The sequence below is a fragment of the Pteropus medius genome, unplaced genomic scaffold (assembly GCF_902729225.1).
Source record: "Pteropus medius unplaced genomic scaffold, Ma_sr-lr_union100, whole genome shotgun sequence".
Classification (NCBI taxonomy): Eukaryota; Metazoa; Chordata; class Mammalia; order Chiroptera; family Pteropodidae; genus Pteropus; species Pteropus medius.
The window spans coordinates 16,943,353-16,964,970 of NW_024342467.1; the positions used below are offsets into that span (position 1 = coordinate 16,943,353).

General features: G+C 55.2%; 1 protein-coding gene across 11 annotated transcripts in view; it reads left to right on the forward strand.

Moving 5' to 3' along the window:
- Positions 1 to 13,571, forward strand: part of ADCYAP1R1 (ADCYAP receptor type I) — a 52,049-nt gene extending 38,478 nt beyond the window's left edge. For 3 of the 11 annotated variants that reach the window (XM_039862664.1, XM_039862667.1, XM_039862665.1), the window contains 5 exons: positions 1,568 to 1,651; positions 5,645 to 5,728; positions 8,749 to 8,878; positions 9,917 to 9,958; positions 11,384 to 13,571. In XM_039862664.1, the coding sequence (XP_039718598.1) occupies positions 1,568 to 1,651; positions 5,645 to 5,728; positions 8,749 to 8,878; positions 9,917 to 9,958; positions 11,384 to 11,572 (529 nt within the window). In that variant the 3' untranslated portion in view covers positions 11,573 to 13,571. Of the gene's footprint in view, positions 1 to 1,567; positions 1,652 to 5,644; positions 5,729 to 8,724; positions 8,879 to 9,916; positions 9,959 to 11,383 lie in introns of all 11 variants that reach the window. The other 8 variants (XM_039862669.1, XM_039862672.1, XM_039862666.1 and 5 more) reach the window with 7 other exon arrangements.
- The last annotated feature ends 8,047 nt before the right edge of the window (positions 13,572 to 21,618 follow it).

Below are 21,618 nucleotides of genomic sequence, written 5' to 3' on the forward strand. Positions count from 1 at the left end.
AGAGTTAGGGCTTTGCTCCAGATTAGACTTCGGCTTAAGGGAACGTTGTGGCCGATGTGAGCTTCTATCCAGACTAATACAATTTTCCATATCAGCAATGAGGCTGTTTTTGCTTTCTTATCATTCACGTGTTCGCTGGAGTTAGCACTTTTAATTTCCTTCGAGAACTTTCCCTTTGCATTCCGCACCTGGCTAACCATCGGTGCAAGAGGCCTCACTTTTAGCCTGCCGCGGCTTTCGACGTGCCTTCCTCACTAAGCTGAATCATTTCCAGCTTTTGATTTCAAGTGAAAGACATGTAACTTCCTTTCACTTGAACACTTAGAGTCCATTGTGGGGTTATTATTTGGGTTAATTTCAATATCGTTGTGTCTCAGGGAATAGGGAGGCCCGAGGAGAAGGGGAGGGAGTGGGAAAGGCCTGTTTCTGGAGCAGTCAGAACACACACATTTATCCATTAAGTTCAGCATCCTTCATAGGTGCGATTCGTGGGGCCCCAAAACTATTACAAGAGTAACATCAAAGATCACGGGGCACAGAGCAGGATAACAATAATGAAAAATTGAAAATATTGCGAGAATCACCAAAACGTGACACAGAGACACGAAGTAAGAAAATGCTGGTGGAAAAAATGTGGCCGGTAGACTCGCTCGACACGGGGTTGCCATGACCTTCGGTCTGTAAAAAATGCAAGATCTGCGAAATGCAGTAAAACGAGGTATGCCTGCACATTTAAGCGCAGACAGTTAAAGAACCAGCTAGTTGGCCGGCTTCTATTGTGTAAAAAAAAAATCCCTTCGTGATCTCAACAAATCCTTTTTTTAGAGAAAGCGAAACCTGCGCTCATCTCAAGCCCCCAAAATTAAAACCTCAGCTGGATGTGATCTGCAAAGCAGGGGGCAGGTCCGACGCAGAATAAGGGGTCATCTCGATCCTATTAAGTTCGGCAACATGTTTGAATGTTTCCAGGGTCAAGGAGACCCTATTAGGGATAGTCACAGTGACAAGGCCGCTAAGAAATGCAGAGCGTTGAAAAACACTTGCGGCTCAGCCCATATACATTTCATGCTCGCAAACACCCAGAGAATCTGGTGAGATAGGTATAAAACACGTGGGTCTGTAAAATATAATCCCGTTATATCACCGAGGGAGCTAGTTAGTTACCAGTGAAGTGCGGTGAGCCCTGCAGGGAAGAGTGAAGCCGCAGCCACACGGCAAGCAGGTCCTCGACTCCCAGCTCCACTTACACCATCCCTCCTGTCCTCAAGGAATTTCCAGGCGAGAAGATGGTGTTAGGCAAATATATAAACAAGGCTTCCTGGAAGAAGAGGCTCCGGTGGGTTCCAGCCTCGTATAAAGCTGCCCACTTGAGGAGCGTTGAGCAGGAGCGGGGGGCCGCTGTTGGGGAAGGGGAACTATGGGGGTGCTGGAATGGGCAGCCCATGGTGGGAGAGGGAGATTTTAGGGCTGTGCCTGAGTCTCCTTGGGCCACCAGAGTTTTGTGTTGGGCTGAGAAGCACTTCAGATCTGCCCACAATAGCTTTTTGATTTTTTCCTCTGTTTCCAGAACAAATTTAAGCCCGGGAGTCCCCAAGAAAGCCCGAGAGGACCCCCTGCCTGTGCCCTCAGACCAGCATTCACTCCCTTTCCTGTAGGTTGGCTCCAGCTGCTCAGATGATAAGGGTTTGTCCTTCGTAGACCAAGACGGCGCTCCCCACCCAGCCTCAGAAGGACCTGTTGGGGGCTGGGCCCCGGCAGGGGGCAGTGGCCCGGAGCCACCCACACTCTCACCTGATGCTCCTGCTAGAATGAGTATCTGGGCTCAGGACTCTGGCATTGAGTGTGGGCCTGGATCAGGGTCAGCTTGTGCTCAGGCACGACTTGCTGTTGGGCAAGGGTTAGGCCTCAGCCTGGGGCTGGGGTCAGGGTTGTCCTGCCATTTCCTGGGGACCCCAGTTTACCTCTGGGAGAAGCCAGCTAGCTCCGAAAGGGGAGGGTGAGGCTCCAGGGCAGACAGTGATTGCGCTGAGAGCATCTCGGGCCTGGCCCTGTGGGGAGCTGTCTTTATTTCCAGGGGTCTTCTTATTTGAAGTGGGCATTGGACGCTGACTCTAAGGTCTGGGGTGGGGGAGGGAAATTCCATCTGTATCCCCCTCAAAGATCCTGCAGAGGGGGTCTCCATAGCCCCTCAGGATAGGGGAAGGAGGAGAGAACAGGCACCGTGATGTTGTAGTTGGCTGAGCAGGGCTGTGACATACCCAGTGTCAGAAGGATGGCGTTTGGCTCTGAAGACAGGCTTTTCCATGGTGAGGCAGAAGTTTTGGGTCTGGGAACTCAGCCACCGGCTTCGGTTCGTGTGGAGCTCCATCTTTCGCTTCCCAAGCACCCTCTCCCCTGCCTAGGAGTACCCCATCTTCCCAACTCCTGTTAGGGACTGGCAGCAGAAAATTGTCACTCCCACTTTTCAGATAGAGAAACTGAGGCCCAGGGAAGGAAAGTGGCACCACCTAAGGTCACCCAGCAAGTCAGGCACCTTGAGTTCAGGTGCCCTGAGCTCCCAGGCTGGGCAGGGGGCACTGAGGTCCGGCTCCTTGGTGGTTGGGGAGGAGGTGGTGGCTGGTGGGAGGCTCTCAGGTTTGCAGAGCTGGCTTCTGGCTGGGGTACCAGTGCGGTGTGGAGTGCCTCCCTGGGGACTGGTCTGCATTCTGGGGCTGCGCAGCATCACATCATGAAGGATCCTATGGAGAATGTTCTGCTCAGGCCACGACATTCCGTAGGCCTGCCAAGTGTCCAACGCTGCACTGACCACTGGGATCTGGGCGAATAGAAAGGGGTCTCTGTCTAGCATCCTGTTAGGTCTTTCCTGGGGCTACAGCCTGACAGCCTTGTGCACAAAAAGCACTAAAGCATTTGGGAGTTTGGACCAAAGCAAACGCCTTGTGCATCCCGGGTTATAGATGGGAGTGCCAAGACCTGGAAGTGGCTTTGACCTTCCTGCAGATAAACAGCAAAGCCTTGGTGGGAAAGGGTCTGGGAGCCAGGCCTCTCTGACTTTCTGCTGTGGGGTCTCCCCTCTGATTCCGGCTGACACTCACCAGGCAGCCCCCACACTTCACCCTTATCTGAGTTTCTTATCCGTCCTTGGATCCAAATCAGACCTGAGCTCGTCCGCCAGCCAGGATGATCTCTTCCTCTTGATTGAATCCCTTTCCCCCTTCTCACTCATCGTGGTGACTTTTCAGAGAATCTGACGTCTTTCTTTCTCACGCCCATTTCTGGCTTTTCTGCCACCCTTTTGTGTGTGTTTTTTTTCAGTGGATCCTTTTGCAGTCTTTGAAAATTTGGGGAGAGGGGGGTGTTCGGAAAGAAGAGCCCCACCTTTGTCCCTAGATCTCTCTCCTGAGAGCCCTCCCAGGTGCCAGGTACCCCACCTTTTCTTGCCCCCCTCCCCTGTCTCCATCAGAGGAGTCTGATTTCCCAGCTAACTTGCCACTAAATGGCCTTGAGCCTCCTTTGAAGAAATCAGAGGAGTCTATATTTACTGGATCCAGGGTCCCGGAAGGGCAGGGAAAATCTGAGAGCTCAGGGAGGAAAGATGTCAAAGGAGGACAGCCGGGGCTTAAGAATTCTGGCCGAGGGTTTGTGCCTGGCGTGTAGGAGGCGACATCCAAGGTTTGGGCTCTCAGGCTCCTGGACCCTGACTTCTGTGGTTCACCCAGGCCAAGGGCGAGGGACCAGGCCACTGAATGGAGGGGAGAGTAGCCATCTTTCAATCTGGGCAAGATAGAAAATAAATTTGAAAACTAAGATGGCTTTCATTTCTGAATACCCAATTAAGCATTTTTAATGATTGAGAAAAACATATATGTCCATCTGTCTCTTTGTATGAATACAAAACAGATCGTTGACATTTATCGAGCACATGTGAAGAATTTCTCAAATACGTGACTTCTTCACACAGTGCCTCTTGAGCTTTGATTGGCATGTGGATCACCTAGGGGTCTTGTTAAAGGACAGAATCTGAGCCAGCAGATTTGGGGCGACACCTGAGATGCTGCCTTTCTAAGAAATGCTCCAGCGGTGGTGATGCTGCTGGTTTAGGGTCCACATTCTGGGTAGCAGAGCGTCATAACTCACACCTCTCATCTGTAAAATGGGCCAGTAGCACCCACCTCACGGCGCGGTGCAAATTGAAAGCTCCTTTTTATGAAATGGAACCACAAGTCCCACCGAGGCGCAGATGGTTATGTGGACCTCAGCTTGCCCCCTCTTTGGCGTATGTGATTCAAATGTTTGCCTTAGCAAAATGACTCATCACCACCTGCCAAGGACCTTCAGACTTGCTCTTGAGAGATGGAAGCACAAATAACGAATCTGTGAATGCCAAAGGTCTGGTCTCTTCATGCATCTCTGTCCTCGTTTGCATCAGATCCCCTCAGACTGGTCAGTTCACCGGCAGGAGCTCAGGGCTCTGGGTGCCTACGTAGGGTTTGTGATGTAGGTCTGTTGCAGTCTATTTAGATGACACAGCTCTTAATCCATCTCTTAAGTTGTCCGAGAAGGAACACAGGTGTCCATGGTTTGTGCCATCCCGAGCATAAGCAGGACCGAGAAGGCCTAGAAGAGGTAGAGATCCAGCCTGAGGCCTCTCTGAGGAGAGGGTGGCTCTGTCCCCACCAAGCAGAATGTCCAGCTAGACTGACACTCTGCCCGTGGTGGACGCCTCCATCGGATCTCTCATTTCTGCAGGCAATGGGGCCGTGGGGCTGTGGGGCTGTGCCCACTGAACTTCTGTCAGGAGGTCTAGCCTGGCTGGTGTGGAGCAGTAGAACTCACAGTCATGGAGTGCTCTCCCTCCGTGCTGCCCACGTGGGAGCCACTAGCCACCTGCGGCTGTTGGGCCTTGGCGGTGTGGCTAGGGGTACTGAGCAAGTGGAGTTTTAATTTGATTTAATTTTAAGTCAGTCGCCTCAGAGCGGTAGGGGCTGTCGCCTTGAATCCCTCGGGTCTAGACTTACAGTCTGTCCCGTCCGTCCCCCCTCTGCTCCCCCGCCCCAAGGTACCTGGGCGCTCAGAGGCGGGAAGGTGCATGCGGAAGCAGAGAGCTGTAGAGGGGGAGACCGGTGGACCCTTGAGTCAGGTTTCCTAGTCCAGCCTGGAACTGGCCTGATTCTAGACTTGGTCCGCCAGGCTGGGCAGCACGAGGCTCGTGGCATGAGTTTCCAGCTGCCCGTCTCACTGACTGGCCTCCCACAAGGCCACGCTCTGAGCCACGTGCTGACTCTGGAGACAGGTTCTGGCTCCCTGCATGAGACCCAGCCCGGGCCCCCACCTTCCAAACACGTGAGGTCCCTCCGAACTCCCCTGACCCGCGTGCGGTCCCAGTGCGAGAGCTCGTGTGGGCACGTGTGTCCGTGCACACACGTGTGCGTGTACGGGCACGTGTGTCCGTGTCCACAGCTGACCCGGTCTTGGCCCTCGGCTTCCTTATCCTCTCCCACGTCGCCGCCTGGCCCTGCGTCCACACCCCAGCCCTGGCTCCTCTCCCCTCTCCATCAATCATGTCGCTCTAAGTCCCGCCTCAGTTTCTTCATCGCCCAATGCCCCCCCCAGCTGACAGAAACGCTGATCTTGTCACACCCAGCAGCTGCGTGCAGAAATGCTACTGCAAGCCACAGCGGGCTCAGCAGCACTCTTGCAAGATGTCAGAGCTGTCCACCATTACTCTGTAAGTGTGCGTGGCGTGGCTGTGGCCTTGTCCTGGAGGGGAGGGGGACGCATGTGGCTGCCACTGCCTAGAGCCTGCGTCCTGCCGCTGGGCTCGGGGAGAACAGAGAGCAGCCTGTGCCTCTGGCCCCCAGCCCTCTCCTGGCTGTTGCATGTTGACGTCTGTGTGCCTTGTGAGTTCTCGGCCGCCTTGTGACAGAGGGCGGGAGGGGAGGTTTTGGCGATGAAGCAGCAGCCATTGTGGGAGCAGATGGGGCTTGGCTGGGGCTGAGGAAGGGCCCTGAAGCTTCTGCCACTGCTGCCTCGACGCGTGGTCTGTCCCAAATGCCCTGCTTCTCTGGTCCAGTCTTCGGAACTGCCACATTGTCCCCGAGAGGCCTAGAGCTTGAGTTCACGTCGACAGCCCCCCGACACGGGGCAGGGACCTGCTCTGCCGTGAACGCCATTCACACTTTGGTTGGTGTTCACTCTCTCAGTCCCCACAACCACCTGCGAGATGGGTACTTGTGTTACCCCATTTTACAGATGAGAAAACCGAAGCACAGAGAGGTGAAGGGACTCCTCCAGGTCACACAATTGTCAGGGTGGGGATGTGAACCCAGGGAGTCCTGTACCGGTGCCAGGGTGTCTCCGACAGGAGCAGTGGCCTCATTCAGGTGTCCCTTTAAGTGGGGGAGCCCACCGTCATTGGGCAGCTCTGACTTGGAAGCTCTTCTTGATATTTTTAAGGACTTTTCTGCCACTGATGCCTCCTTGTGGCAGGGAGACCGATGCCAAGGCCCTGTGTCACTGCCGCCCCAGGTTCACCAGACTGTAGGGTGACTCTGTGACTATCCTCAAAGAATGTCCCTGTTCCAAGGCCTCTGGTCAACTCCGAAGTATGAAGGTGCCAGAGATCCAGGCCCTCGTGACCTCCTCATCTGCCCACACTGCCCTGTCTGCCAAAGGGCTCACTTCTGTCCTGGGTCCCTGGCAGAAGCTCCTGGACACTCCTGATTGCCACGGGGCGACCAGTGAGGGAGGGCGTTGCCCCTGGACTGTGCGATGGGACACCCCACTGCCAGTCTCCGCACCTGCCTGGGACTGGGAAGGTCCGTGCCTGAAAGGTCGCTTTCTCTAGCACTGAACTTGTCCCATCCGCAGCCACCACAGTGCTGGAGGGGTCTAGCCTTTTGGTTTCCATGGTGTTTCCCAAATCTCCCTGGAAACGGGCCCATTTGTGGGAGAACAGGCAGGAGGGGGGAGGCTAGGGATGACGCCCATGCTGTGTCCCGTCAGCAGGGTCACAGAAGGGTCCAGGATGCCACGTGCCTTCCCTTCCAGGCCACTTTCCTCTTCTTGTCCAACTTCCGTTCTGTAGCCAACACTCCCTGCTGCCTTCTGGGGTCAGGCCCTGGGAGCCTGGCGAGGGGCAGGAGCCCGGCGCCCAGGCCCTCTTTAGTTTTAAGGTCTGCGAGGCTTTCACACCGGGTCAGTGTGGCCCGTCATTCCCTCATGGCCAGGCACGTTCTGAGCGTGAGTCCGTGCTGGCCTGTGCTGGCCGGGACATAGCAGACAGTGAGGCACCACGCCCGCCCGCAGGGAGCCGCAGTCTGAGGGACAGCAGACCGGAGGAAGGGTGAGAGGGCAGCCCGCTCCAGGACCACACCTGGGCTCCGTGGGGCCCTGCTCAGATCCCATTGGTTCCAGCCCTTGTCCGGGGACCCCAGGCTTCAGCACAAGGGCCTTCAGTGAGCAGGGGGAGAATGGGCGGCGCCCAGCCCTGGAGGCACTCCTCCCTTCCAGGGATGAGCCGAGGTCCACCGAAGGTCTCCCCGCCTACCCCTCCCCTTCCTCTGGCTCCTGCCCTCCTCCTCTTTCTTCCCCTCCCCCCTCCCTCCTTCCTCCCCCTTCAGTAGGCACTGGGAAGCCAAGGGCCAAACTCAGACTCCATGGGTTTGCTTCTGCTGAGAGCTGGAGCCCAGATTCAACAGAACATTCTCTCCCAGAGAGGCTGGGATGGGGAAGAGGGAGGGGCACACGGTGTAACTGCCCCCAGTCGAATGGTCGCCTCCATGCTCAGCTGTCCACCCTGTGCACGAGCTCTGTCAGGAGACGGGGTGCTGAACCTCCCGCTCACCCCGACTCAGAGGGCCCAGGGGATGGACCGCACAGGCAGGGCAGGTCCGCTCTTTGAGGAGACTCGGGGCAGCCCATATGCTGGGGTGGTCAGAGGCGGGGTCCCAGTCCTGGAGATGCTCTGGGAGCCGGGCTCCTGACAGAGCAGGACCCACAAGTGCACGTGCTGGCACACTCCTGATGCCTTACCGTGGCTCTGCGTCCCACCCCTCAGAACAGAGTCCTGCCCCCCTGGGCCAGGGAGCCAGTTGCAGGCAGGGAACCCCGGAAGAGCTGGTCCCAGGGGCCAGAGGTCCTTTTGGCCCTTTCTTCCCTGCCCAGCCCACCCGAGCACACGGCTTTCTCCCCCGTTGACTCAGCTGCGGGTGGCAGGTTCCTCCCGCTTGGGTGGGCGCCGTTTACACCCACTGTCAGACAGTCCTTCCTAGCACAGTGCCCATGTCTCTTCTGTGGCCCACCCATCTCCCCTCCCCCCAGCCCAGCTCCCTGTCCCCGTCGCCCCCTGACTCTGCTCAGACAGGTAGAGCTCCCTTCCAGAGCAGGACGTTCGCTTTGCTTGAGGACCCACCATGTCACCTGAGCCGCCCAATTCCCACCTCGCATTTCGCCTTGACTTCACTTCTCCCAAAGGGGTTTCTCTTCCCACGAGGGGTGTCTGTAACTCACTCACTCACTCACACGTGCGTGTCGAGTGGCTCTACGGGATGCTGATGTGACCTAGAGGGACGGGTGCTTTGCGCACTGGGGGTTGTCCCCCTGGACCTCCCAGGGAGGGGGTTCTGTGGGTGGGTGGGGGCCCGGCTCTGGGGGAGCAGAAAGGGCTGGGCCTGGGGTTCTCTGCCCCGCATGGCCGCGGTCCGAGCTCTGGCACCCCTGGAGCGGACGCCTTGCTCTCGTCCACAGACGGCTGGCCCGGTCCACCCTGCTGCTCATCCCGCTGTTCGGAATCCACTACACGGTGTTCGCCTTCTCCCCGGAGAACGTCAGCAAGAGGGAGAGGCTTGTGTTTGAGCTGGGGCTGGGCTCCTTCCAGGTAGGTGTGGCACGAGGGGAGGGGGGCGGGCATGGGGCGGGGGGCGGGAGGGGAGGTGGGGCATGGGGAGGGCGGGCGAGGGGTGGGGCGGGCGTGGGACTCCAGCGGAGCCCTGACCTGCTGGCAGTTCTGGGAACTTCTCTAGCCTAGACTGGGCCTCCGTGTCTCCGTCTCTGAGGTGAGAGGACCAGAATAGAAGGGAGCTGGGAGACCCTTTTCTGCCGCCGACGCTCTGGGCTCCTGTGAGAAAACAGGAGCTGTGTCTGGGTGTCCTGGGTGTCCTGAGCCAGGCCTCTCTTGGGTGACCGAAGACGGCAGCTCCTCATCCCTCACCAGGAGCCCCGGGCGTGGGCGGAGTGCCCTCGAGAGACCTGTGTCCATGTCCTGACTTCAGTCTGTAGACTGTGCACCCCAGTATGCCGGGGTTTTGTCTTTCTGCGAGTTGTCTAGACAAAGCCCTAGCCGGGAAGTCAAAGCCTGAGCTTCCTGCCTCACCACAAGAAATCTAAGTGCAAAGAATCCATGGAAAGAATATGTGTAGGACAGCGGAACGCCCACTGTGTGCCAAGCGCTCACTCACGTGGTGTTTGGGCGCGCTGTGCATGCGAGTGTCCGGCCTAGGGAGGGCGGAGTGGGGAGGGGGTGGGGATAACACAGGTCTGTGCTGGCCTGGAGGGGTGCTGTCCTCAGGAGGACTTCAGTGTGGTTGGGGAGCCCAGAGAACATTCTGGGGCATCCTGGGGGAGGCCTCTTGTAGAAAGAGAGGGAGAGCTGGCCCTTGGGAATGTGAGATACGAAGCCAGGTGTTCAGTGGGAGGGGACTCTCCCACCAGCCACTTGGCTTCATAGGTGTGGCCATCTTGTCTGAGCAGAACTCGTCTCATCTTACCCCAGATTCCTGGGCAGGTGCCCCTAGACGACAAATCCTTGTATTTTTTTGCTTCCCGGCATTACTCTCCGCTCCCGCCGCCTCCTACACAGCCTGCGTGGAAGGTTCCTTGCTAGCATGCTCAGGCTTTTCCCTCTCTCTCTCCCCAGGGCTTTGTGGTGGCCGTTCTCTACTGTTTTCTGAATGGGGAGGTAAGACCTCGGCCCTCTGGCTTCTCAGCATTGGAGGTGGGGCTTGCTGGGGAGCGGATGGGAGTGTGGCCTGCTGGTCACACAGGTGCTTATTAGACCAGGGCTCTGCCAGATTCCCAAAGCCACAGGAGGGGGTCAGCAGCAGTGCCAGCAGGGTCTCCTGATGGCCTCCACCCTGTGCCAGAATCTCTCCCGCTTTGCCTACAATGCAGCCAAGGCATCAACTGCTGAGCACAGACCCCTTGGGGAAGGCTCTCACCATAAGACCCACCTTAGTAAAGAAGAATCGGAAGTGAGGAAGGGCGAGGCACAGGAAATGGTATCTGCAGTTCAGGAGGCCGTGAAGGCAGGGTGCTGAGCAGGTCGTCGCCCAAACTCGTCCCCGATAGAGGGGGCACCATGGGGACTTGGCACAGACCATGGGGGGAAGCCTGGAACCTTCTAGTGATGCTCCGTTTCCAGAGGTCTGGCCTCTTAGGGTGATGCTTTTGAACAGAGCCCATAACAGAGAGGCTGCTATGGGGCTCGGGGCTGGATGGGTGGGATGTGGGCAGGAGTCCTTGCACCAGAGCTTGGGTCTTGGCCGAGAGACCTGGGCAGGTTCCTCCTCTTTTTGCGTCTGAGAAACAAGAAAATTGGGCTCAGTGATCACCACGACCACCTACAGAAGGGTCCGATAAGAACAGATAAGGAAAGGCAGACAGGGCACTGCCGGGAGTGGTAGGGAGAGATGGGGGCGGGTGTATGCGGGGCTTGTCCAGGGCCTGAAGTAGGAGCTAGAACTGGAGGGGGAGGTGCCAGTACCATTCCCAGTTGTACGGTTCCTGCACTGCATGAAGATGGCAGACGGAGGGGGCATATGCAGTCTGCAGCCGGGCATGCCATGCACACACCGTGCTAAGCTAATGCGAGGTGAGAACCACATGATTCAGTGGTTCTCAGCCTTGACTGCATACTGCAATCCCCTGGGAAGCTCATCCCAGAGGTCTTGATGTGATTGTTCTGGGTATGGTCTGGACATCTAGATTATTAAAGGTCTGCACGTGATATAACATGTAGCTCACTGTTGACTGTCACCAAGAATGGGGCTCCTCACCTGATCTCTCTGTGCCTAGGGCTGGCTTTGTAGACTCCCTAAAAATCCCAGTGGGATGGTCTCTGAATGTAGAACCCGGAGGTCCAGGGGCCATGCCCACAGGACCCAGGAAGCCATTAGGGCTTTGTTCAGACAGTGACACGGGTGAGGGACTGAGGTAGCTCCTCAGAGCATTCCTTTCCCTTGAGGGCTGCAAGCTGCAGTGTGGGAGTCGGCAGGGTGCTGCTGGAGGTGACAGGGCCAGTCTGGAGGGGCCCAGGGCAGGCAGGCAGGTGGATGAGGCTGGAGAGGGATCCATCCGGAAGTGATGCCCACCTTGCTCCCTGCAGGTGCAGGCCGAGATCAAGCGTAAGTGGCGGAGCTGGAAGGTGAACCGCTACTTCGCCGTGGACTTCAAGCACCGGCACCCGTCCCTGGCCAGCAGCGGGGTGAATGGGGGCACCCAGCTCTCCATCCTGAGCAAGAGCAGCTCCCAGATTCGCATGTCTGGCCTCCCGGCCGACAACCTGGCCACCTGAGCCCCTCCCCGCCTCTCCTCCTCACACAGGCGGGGCTGCCCGGCGCTGGCCACACGTGTCGCGCTCTCCTCTCCCTTCTGGCCGGCCCTGGGCGGGAAGCAGGGCTCCCTGAGGGGAGAGAAGGATGCAGGGCCCCGATGGGTATTTCCCCTCCCTGTTATCGTACTGGTCCCGCCCACCGTGGACCCCCGGGCCCTGGTCCCAGACATGTAAATACTACTCAAATGTGGAAAAGTTGTCCCATCCCGACCCCTTTGTGTCCCCTCAAGCAGATCCCCAGCTCCGCTCCACCCCGTCTGCACCAGCCTCAGTGATCTGACCCTATGCGTGAGGCCTTGTGGGTGAAGCTGATGACCTTGCTTTGGGGGATTGGGTAGGGCCTGCCTGACAGCCTCCCGCAGTGTCTGGCCCTCACTGTGGACTCCTTGTGTCTGCTCGCCACCCTGGGGCCCTTGTCAGGCTGGCCCAGTCCCCGAGGCTGGCCAGAGGTCCAGCTTGGATGGCCAGAGTGTCCTTCAGCGCAGGCCGGACGTGAAGCTCCCTCATGTTCACCCAGCATCGTGGTGTCCGGGTGCCCAGCCTCTGCATTTCAGGGCAATGGGACAGCTCCAGGGCTGTTCCAATCAGAGACTTCAGTTTGGGTGTAGGGCTAAACGTCAGAGAAAGTTCTGGTGCTTTTCATTTGGTCCAAGGAAAATTGCTGAGAGCCAGAAATGTGGACGTGACTGGAAAGGAGATGGAAGAGTCTGGGGGAACCCATGGAAGAAGACTTTCGCCATCTCCATTATTTTCCCCCCGACGCTAGGGGGTCAGGGCTTCATCTCAGAGCCTCCCTTCTCCCCCGCCACCCCAAGCATCAGCTGTAGAAGGTGAGGGATGGTGCCTCCGAGAAACCATGCCCCCGCCATGAGAGCCCCGTCCGCATTTCCCCTCAAGTCAAAGCCATGACTAGGATGAACCGGACGCCTTCCTGTGATGTTGGTGAATTCTGAAGCACTTTTCCCCTCCCAGTGCCCAAGTCCAAGGCCCAGGGTCCCTGCCACCCCCCTCCCACCTCCATAGACGATGAGCTCCAGCCACCAGCTCCTCGGGCTTGGACTCTGAGACCTCTGCGAAGACTTCTCTCCACGTGCTCTTGTCATCAAATCACTGAGGAGGACGCTTGGGTGGCCTGGGTGTTGAGAGAGGAAGCCGCGCCCACCATGGCTGTTAGCGGAAGCTGCTGAAGGAAGGAGTTGGGTACCCCACACCTGTCCCAGCTCCCCACAGCCTAAGCATTTAAAATGGGTCAGAACTAGGTTCAGGGAGGTGGAGGGCCATGGCCTGCGTGTGGGGCCGGCTTCACTCCATGTCAGCGTTGGGTGTCCCTGTCATGTGTTTGTGGACTTGTTTCCTGATTGTGCTCTGGAATGCTTGGCGAGTCTGGGTGTCGGGGGGATGCTGCTCTGCCTGGTTTTAGAAAGAGGAAGGGACCTGGCGGGCCTGAGGAACTGTTCGCTTCGAAGTGACTGAATAAGGGCTGAGCTGCTTGGTTGAGGGACGAGTCCCGTGTCTTTGGCTAGTTGAGTACTGTGGACCCTGGATCCTTGGCAAAGCTGGAGGGAGAAAGGGAGCTACCTGCCATTTCGTGGGTACATGTGGAGACTCAGGCTGGTCGTGGGGTGTACAGCGGCCCTTCCCTCCTGCACACACCTTGGGATCCCCCTCTCTCTGCTCTGGGGCACAAGTGTGTTACCCTCGTGGGTGTCCACTGGCCACCTCACACTTTGGGCCTTGATGAGGGGCTTCAGATAATTGGAAAGAGCCATAAGCTGGGATTCACAGACACAGGATTTGTCCCTGTCAAGCTAAGACCACTGAGACTGGACAGAGCACCCCTGGCTGGGCCTCAGTTTCCCCCTTTTTGAGATGAGGTGACTTCTAATGCTTCTCCGGGCTCTGGACTTCAGCAGTAACTCTCCAGTTCAAACCTAAGGCAGGTGAAAGGGCATATATCATTGTTCAATGTGTCATCTGAGGTTTTGAAGTGCATGTCTGTGTGTGTGTGTGTGTGTGTGCATGCACGTGCGTGTATGTGTGTGTGGGGGATGCTGTGTGTGTGCACGTGTGTGTGTGCATGCATGTATTACGTATTAATGAGAGATGCTGTGTGTGTATGCATGTGCATGTGCATTGTGTATGCACATGTGTGTGAATGTAAGAGTGCTGCGTGTGTGTTTGCATGTATGCACGTGCATGTGCGTGTTGTACATGCATGTACCCCGATAATGAGGATACTGTGTGTGTATGCATGTGCATGTGCATGCACGTGTGTGTGTGTGTAGGGGATGCTGTGTGTGTGTGTGTTTGCATGTGTATGCGATGCGTGTGTGTAATGAGAGATGCTGTGTGTGTATGCATGTGCATGTACATGCACATGTGTGTGTGTGTGGGGATACTGTGTGTGTGTGTTTGCATGTATGCATGTGCGTCTGTGTGTGGGGGGGGATGCTGTGTGTGTGTGTGTGTGTGTGCACCTGTCGCATGTCGCGTCTGTGGGGGATGCTGTGTGTGTGCGTGCGGTACACACAGCGTAATATGTCGCGTGTGCATGCACCTGTGTGTGTGTGTGTAGGGAGGATGCTGTGTGTACTTATAAGTGGGATATCTGTCCCTTCCATTTGGACACCACGGTGGAAGCTTGTGGGCCGGAGGGAAGGGTCATGTCAGGGATGGTCAGACAGATGCCTTGGGCATGGCGCGCAGACCCAGCCCTGTTCCTGGCCCGGGGCAGGGTGCCACAGCTGGGGGGTTCCCCCAAGTATGCACCCTCTTCCTTCGTCCTCGCCCCCACCAGCAAGTCAGCTTCACCGTGGAAGAAGAGGCTTTGACTTTATATATAGATCATCACAAAACAGCAAAAACAAAATCAACCCCGAACCCCACGCACTGCTGCCTGAGCCCGGGGCCTGTGTCCTTGTGGAGATGCCGGCTGCTGTTGGTCTGTTGGTTTGTTTTTTTTATCCCCAAACGAACTATTGCCGGTCTCGTGAGCAGATGTGCTCAGTGCATTTTGAATGTTCCAGGAGGTTAGGCAGCTGGCCTTCAGGGTCCTCGGCAGTGGGGGGACAGCATGACGTCTGAGTCAAACCCTTCACGCTCTGACCCTCTGTTTTAAAGCCTGTAAAATGGGCAGTAAGACTAGGGGACTTGTCTAGCCCATTGGATCTCTGGAATTTTCTGTCTTAAACACCAGCTGTCTCCTGAGGACGGGCACCGGCTGAGGCCTGCGGTGTTTGCCTGGTCCGGGAGAGTGCGAGAAGCCACGCCGAGTGAGGCGGCGTCGGGGACCTTGGCACTGGTTAGGCTGGAGGGAGGCAGCTTCCCGAAGACTCCAAGTCTCCAGAAGGTCATTGCCAGAAAGGGGATTATTCTCGTTCTGTGCAATCCTAAAGGATGAAACTCACCCACGGGAGGCCGCGTTCTCCTCGGGATGAAGACGTCTCTTACCGGCTGTCGCGACTGTCTCAGCATGGGCAGTGTCAGGAGAGCCTCTAGCCTTGAAGGAAATGGAACTCCAAGTCAGGGATGCTGAGGCTGTCAGGGCCCGTGTGGGGTCAGAATGTGGGATTGGTGGCTCTGGTGGTCCCCGTGCTGTGGGCTTCGTGACTCCCCCCACGCCTGAGGCCAGGCCACGTTCTCTGTCTCAGTGGGCAGCTCTGTGACCCTCCTTGACATGTCCAGTGGCCTGCAGTGATCACTTCTCCAATCCCCTCCCATCCCCAAACCAGCTTCTCTGGGGAATAGGGCCAGGGAGCTGGAGCTGGCACAAGGCTCGACATACACCTGAGTCCATCATCACCCCGCATGGGTGCTGACTCACCTCCTTCATCAGACCCTTTCCCTTCCCAGAAGGAACACGAGAAGAGGCTTTTCTTGTAACTCTGTGAGTGCCCTTGACCTCCTCAAGACCACTCCAAAGCGAGAGCACTGAGTACTTCGTCACCACAAATTCTTACCTGAGCCCGGTGGCCTTGGAAGCTCCTGGGAGAGCCCTGAGCGGGGAACGGGGCACCTGGGCTTCTCCCGACTTTGCCACTGACCTGCTGTGTTGGCCGATGAGAACACATGGGGGGCCTAGCCGGGTGCCTGCTCCCAGTATGCTTTACAAACTCGACTGGGGAAATGGGCCAAATGATACGTGCCCAACCCTGCGTGTGAGCCTGATGAGACCCTCGACCGAGCTTCCACGCAGCGAACACTCGGCCTTACCCAGGAGAGGGGCTCCGGCTCCGGTGGTCGTTAGGGCTGCAGACTGCATGAGGAGCGGTGGAGCCGGCGTGCCCTGCCTGCCAGCCTGGGCCTCAGCACCTGCTCCGTACGCCAAGGCCGAACCTCTCCAGGCCTCCGCATCCTCATCTGAGAAATGAGAGGATGTGATTGGTGGTCTTTCCCATGGGATAAGGATGAGGAGATGCCCTGTGTGTGAAAGGGCTTTGGTCACTACACAGCCGTGGCCTGGTTATTGGGGTGAAGCCCCCTGAAGGAGGACCCTGTGCTGTTTGTCAACTGCTCTGAGCCCTCCTGGGTCAACCTTTGTCCCATTTGTAAAAACCACCAGCACTGGGGGCAGGGGAGAGCCAGGAGCTCTGATGGACACAGAATTCCAGGTTTATTCCTTTGGCCGATTGAGTTTGTTCTTGCAGTTAGGATGGGGAAACTTCCGTGTGGGTGATGTTGGGGTTCCCTGCCACCCACGTGGAAATCTTTCAGAGACCTGGGAATCCCTCAAGTGGGCCGAGTGCCCGTTCCTTCTCCTTTCCTTGACCTCGAGGTCCTGGGATGTGTCTGCGCTTGGCCACGTGTGTCTCCTCGTGTTCGTCTTCTGTAGCTTTGCCCCTGTGAGGGCTGGAGGGAGGCGCCCCTGGCGTCCCAGGCGCAGCTCCAGGGTCCCTCGCGAGAGCCTGCTCAGCCCGGGCTTCATCTCCTGCAACAGAGACGAGCCCCACAGACCTCACCGCTGCCGCTGCCGCATTAACGCTGTGCTCACAACCTCGTCCGGGATTTTAAGGGTGTCAAACTGCTGTAGGTGACTCAATAAATGTCTTATCGTTTTTTTCCTGGTGGCTGTAACTTGGCAGAAGTGGAGGGCAGGGAGGAGAGGAGGCGGGAGGGGAGGAAATCTGATCCCTTGGAGTAATCCTGGCTCCTGTGACCTTTTAGATTCCAAAGGAGGGGTAGGAGAATGGCCCAAATGAGCTTAGATTGGCCTTGGGAAAGTCAAGTCCTGGCCTCGAAAGGACCTGCAAGGATCAAACAACTCGAGTGGAATCAAGGTCACTTGGATATTTTGGGTTCCCAGAGATGGAAGCGGCTCACCTCACGGCCTGCGATGCCTCATGGCCTCATATTGTTTTATGAGAGTGGCCACCACACATCCCCCAAGCTCGCCTGCAGCGAGCACTTCATTCAGGTGACTGCAGGTGCATCTCTGGCTGCCATCGTCCCCTCCCCTAATGCGTCTGCATGTTCAGAGCCATCAGCCCCTGCCAGACTAGGTAACCGATTCCAGGCAACCCCTATTTCCTTGAGGTTCTATGGACTGCCACAACCTCGAGTGCCCATTTTTACATTTGCCGAAGTTTTAGTAGCTACCCACAGAAGACAATTTTGGCTGATAAAGTAGAAAAAGAGGGAGTTTAGGAAAAAGATGTTGAGCGGCTCATAGTGTTCTTGTGAGGCCACGGAAACCAGAAAAGGTGTCTCGAGCCACGTCTTGCCACAGAACTGATGAAGGTGTTGGCTGTCACTGCCAGCCCAGCGATGTCTCAGGCCAGGGACCCAAATCCACAATGACCGTTTCTGAAAGCAAATAGCTGTGCTGCCATTCTCGCCAGCAAACCAAGTTCCACCCATAGCCTCTTTCCTCAGGGTGCCCACTTCTGAATCCATCTCACCTGAGTCCCCTGGATTAGCTGTATTCTCTCTACCACAAGGGAGGCTGGACATTGGCTGTTTTGGATTCTACCTTGGTGAGGTCAGGGTCAGAAGTCTGGAGATTTTCTAAACTTAACAGTTGTATTAAGAAGTCCTGAAATAATAACTGCCCTCCACCGCAGGACTGGAGTCTGAAGCAATTGCAGGGGCTGTCAAGTCGATGAAAAGAGCCTGTGAGGGATCCCTACAACCAGCTAGGCCACTTGCCGAATGCACCCAGGTGTCTAGTGGCAGGTGTTCTCAGCTGGGAGGCTTGCGGGGAAAGTGAGAGAAGGAAAAAGAACCCTTTCTAGTTCAGTAATTTTCTTTTAAGAAGCCTCATGTATACGTACATGTCATTGTTCAAAATCGCATGGCCACGCTTCATGGCAAGGCAGTGAAGTTATGCGCCCCTAATAACATCGGAAGAAGAGAATGGGTTCTGGCTGGCAAAGAGTGGTTTGTGCCACAGTCTCAAACCTCTAGATCTTTAGGGGTTTAGGTGGTGGTGGTTGGGCTCCTCCGCAACCTGTGAAAAATCAAAGGCTGAGTCATCCCATGACATCCCACTTACTACGCTGGGAACAAACGAGGGGTGCCGTCTCCCATCTGGACCATAGAATGACCTGGAGCATCCCCAGTCAAAGCTGAGGGACCTGCTTCTGCCGACCCGCAGGAACCCGCTCCCATGTGAGGTGTCCTCCCTGCTCTCGTGAGCGCATCTCCTGAGGGGCTTCTACATCATTTAAACTTTTTAATTTGGGGGATCCTCAGAGTGATGATGTTATGCAGTTCACTTTTGGGGGGAGGAGTCTTTTCATTTCTGTCAGTTGCCCTCAAGTGAACTCAGCTGAGATGTCCTCGCCTCCCTATTTTGTTAGACTGTCCATCGAGATGGTTCGCCCCGCTGTCCTGGAGGCGGAGATCAGGAAACTCAGTCACAAAGAGTTCTTCTAACTCTCAGGGTGCGGTTTCGTAAATGCTCATGTAGAGGTAGTTTCCCTCGGCCTCTGAAACACTTCCTTCCTAAGTTTCCAAAAAGGAGAGGCTTAGGGGGTGTCAATCTTTTTAGAAGGATTGTGGCAAAAGGGGATGCGCTTTTTATTTATTTATTCAACAAATGCTTGTCGAGCATCTAACGCTTCACTTGACACATATTTCTGGAGTGCCTACGATATCCCAGGCGCTGTTCAGCCACCGGTGAGCATCACAGATAAGGTCCCTGCTCCTAGGAGCTTACATTCTAGGGAAAGAAGGAAAGAAACGAGGCGACTGCAGATAGAGGAAAGTGTTATAAAGAAAATAAAGCAGTTGATGAGTAGAAAGTGCTGGGAGTGAGGTGGACTATTTTAATGGGGCAGCCCGGGGACGCCCAAATAAGATGCAGACACTTAAGCGTCTACCCATCCTGCCTCTCTCAGCCTCACTGGTCCAGCCCATCTGGGGATCCCTCCAAACACCTCAGTGAATAGAATTCCACATAGAGAGGTCATCGAGAATGAAAGCACCCCCTCCCCCCCAATAAGAATAAATGCACCAAGGTATGAAATAAATGAACATGTCCAAGGAAGGATGTATCACTTTCCATAAACAAATTACCATAAACTGGGTGGCTTAAAGCAACAGAAATCAACTCTCTCACAGTTCTGGAGGCTAGAAATCTAAAATTAAGGTGCCAGCGGGGAACGCTCCTGGAAGGCCCTGGAGGAGAATCTGTTCTGTGAATTTCTCTTAGCTTCTAGAGCTGCTGGCAATCCTTGGCCGTCCTTGGCTCATAGATGTACCACTCGAATCTCTCCCTCGGCCACCATGTGGCTTTCTCCCTCTATGTCTGTCTTTGTCTCTCTATCTTTTGCTCTTCTTATAAAGACGACAGTCATATTGGATTTAGGATCCACCCTAATCTAGTATGGCCTCATGTTAACTAATTACATCTGCAAAGACCCTGGTTCCAGATAAGGTCAGGTTCCAGGTACCTGGAGTTAGGACTTCAACGTGTTCAGAGGAGGCACAATTCAACACGCACCAAAAAGCAATAAAGTTCAAAGGTTCCCTGGCTGAGGTGACACCCTGGTTGGACTTCGATTTTCATGTTTTCCATCGAAATTGACTGGCTCCTAAGTTTCCATTGCCTGCTAGGTCACAGTTCGCACAGCAGCATCGACACCCTTCGGGGGCCCAATCTCAGCTGGTGAATCTGGATGAAATTAATTTATGCGGGGGTGGACACTGATCTCTCACTGTCCAAACAACCCCAGCTTCCAAAGAAACTCAGTGCCCACTTCGACGCAGAAACAAAAGCAAACCAAAACAAGATTTCAACGCTCGGCCTCACATCCTCATGGATGCTGGAAGACTTATACAAAACCACCATTTACATCTATTCCAACTCATGCAGACTCTCGCGGAGGGATTGGGGAGTGAAGTCTCAGCCTCAGTCAGCTTTTCATCCACCAACTCCGGTCAGGGGAAGAGTTTGCTCAGGCGCTCAGGAGTTTCTCTCGGGCTACACCTCTCAGCCGTTCTTCGCTCTCGTCTCTTCCCCTTCCAGACAGTCTCTTTCCCTTCCCACTTCAGTCTACTCCATTCTCACTACTTCTTCTCCCTCAGCCCACGCCCATCCTCTCTAGCCCTGGTCTAGACTCAGGCGTGGCGTGACGGTCAGTGCTTTCCTTGAGCTGATTCTCTTTGGTGCCTCCGTCTTTTGGATTTCCTTGGCGCTTGGGAGTCCTCTGTGGTTTTCTCTTCAATCCCTTCTCTTTAGACAGTCTCTCCATGGGCAAAAGCATCCATTGCTATGCATTAAACATGACCTCAGTTGATAATCCCTACTATTTCTCTCCGGGCACAATCTCTTTGGCACAGACAGGCTTATGCAGTAAATACCATGGAGAGAGCCGAGTGGACTTGGGTCCAGCACCATAGACAGTTCCAAAACTGCCTGCTTGAGTGTGGGATCTTTGGCTACTTTATCTGACGTGAACAAAGGCAGATCTAGGTATTACGGGTCCTGAAACTCATATAATTGCGGGGAAGGATCCTCTTTAATAAAAATGAAAACATTTAAATTCAAAATTGGCATAATAGTGAGGTTTTTTTTTTAGAACGACGAAAATTGACAACGATTGTAATTATAAAATCCAGAAAAATAACATGATATTTGTATTAATTACTCTCTGATATTTTTCTTTTGCCTGGCTCCATACATGCCAAACTTTGTTTCTCTACCACTCCTCTGACATTGTAGGACATTTTCATATGACAATATGATCTCTGGCCCTCTGCCTTTCTTTGTATGTAATACAGAGTGGAATATAAGAGTATTCCTGGATGGATAATAAAAATCTAACTCTATAATAAAGCAACAGTACACTACTTAGTTGTAACCCGATCTGAATGTACCTCTGACTTAACTTCCCCTTAGCTGGATCACCAAAATGCTCACGGTCATTTCAGCACTACCCGACATGTGAGATGGTGTTAGGGTTGCAGCCTTTTGCAACGTATAGGATCTTGACTGTGAGAGGCATTTGATATAGCTGCCTTACGGGGAAACGGATCCTGAGAGGGCAGTTTAGGGCTTCTCTGTGATGTAGAGGCCACTGAGGGGGTGATGATGACATCAGCTGATGACAGAAACCCAGAACACGGACATAGGAGGAAGACAAGGAGGCCAAAAAGGAATTCCAAGAGGGAAGGAACGGTCTTCTGTGTCAAATACTGTTACTGATTTATGAGGTTTTGGACAAAAATTAGCAGCTGGAGCGGGGAAGGTGGGCCTGTTGGAGTCAGCCCTGGCCCCAGGCTCCACAGACCTCAGTGCTTGCAGGCAGCAGAGCACAGGACTTATCCAGCTTCCCCAGGGGTTTGAGACTTAGAAATCACCCTGACGGAGGCAGGACAGGCAGTTGGCTTGAAAGAGAGTTGGTCACTTTGCAGTCCCTTTTGACTCCAGTTATTAGGAGCAGGCCCCAGCACCTTCTGGAACCACAGGCCCAGGATGCTGGCATTCTTGGCTTTGGCCGGACCCCCAGGATTGGCTGGAGCCCCTGTGCTCGAACGGAGCGGCGTACTGAATTCTGAGAGGTCTG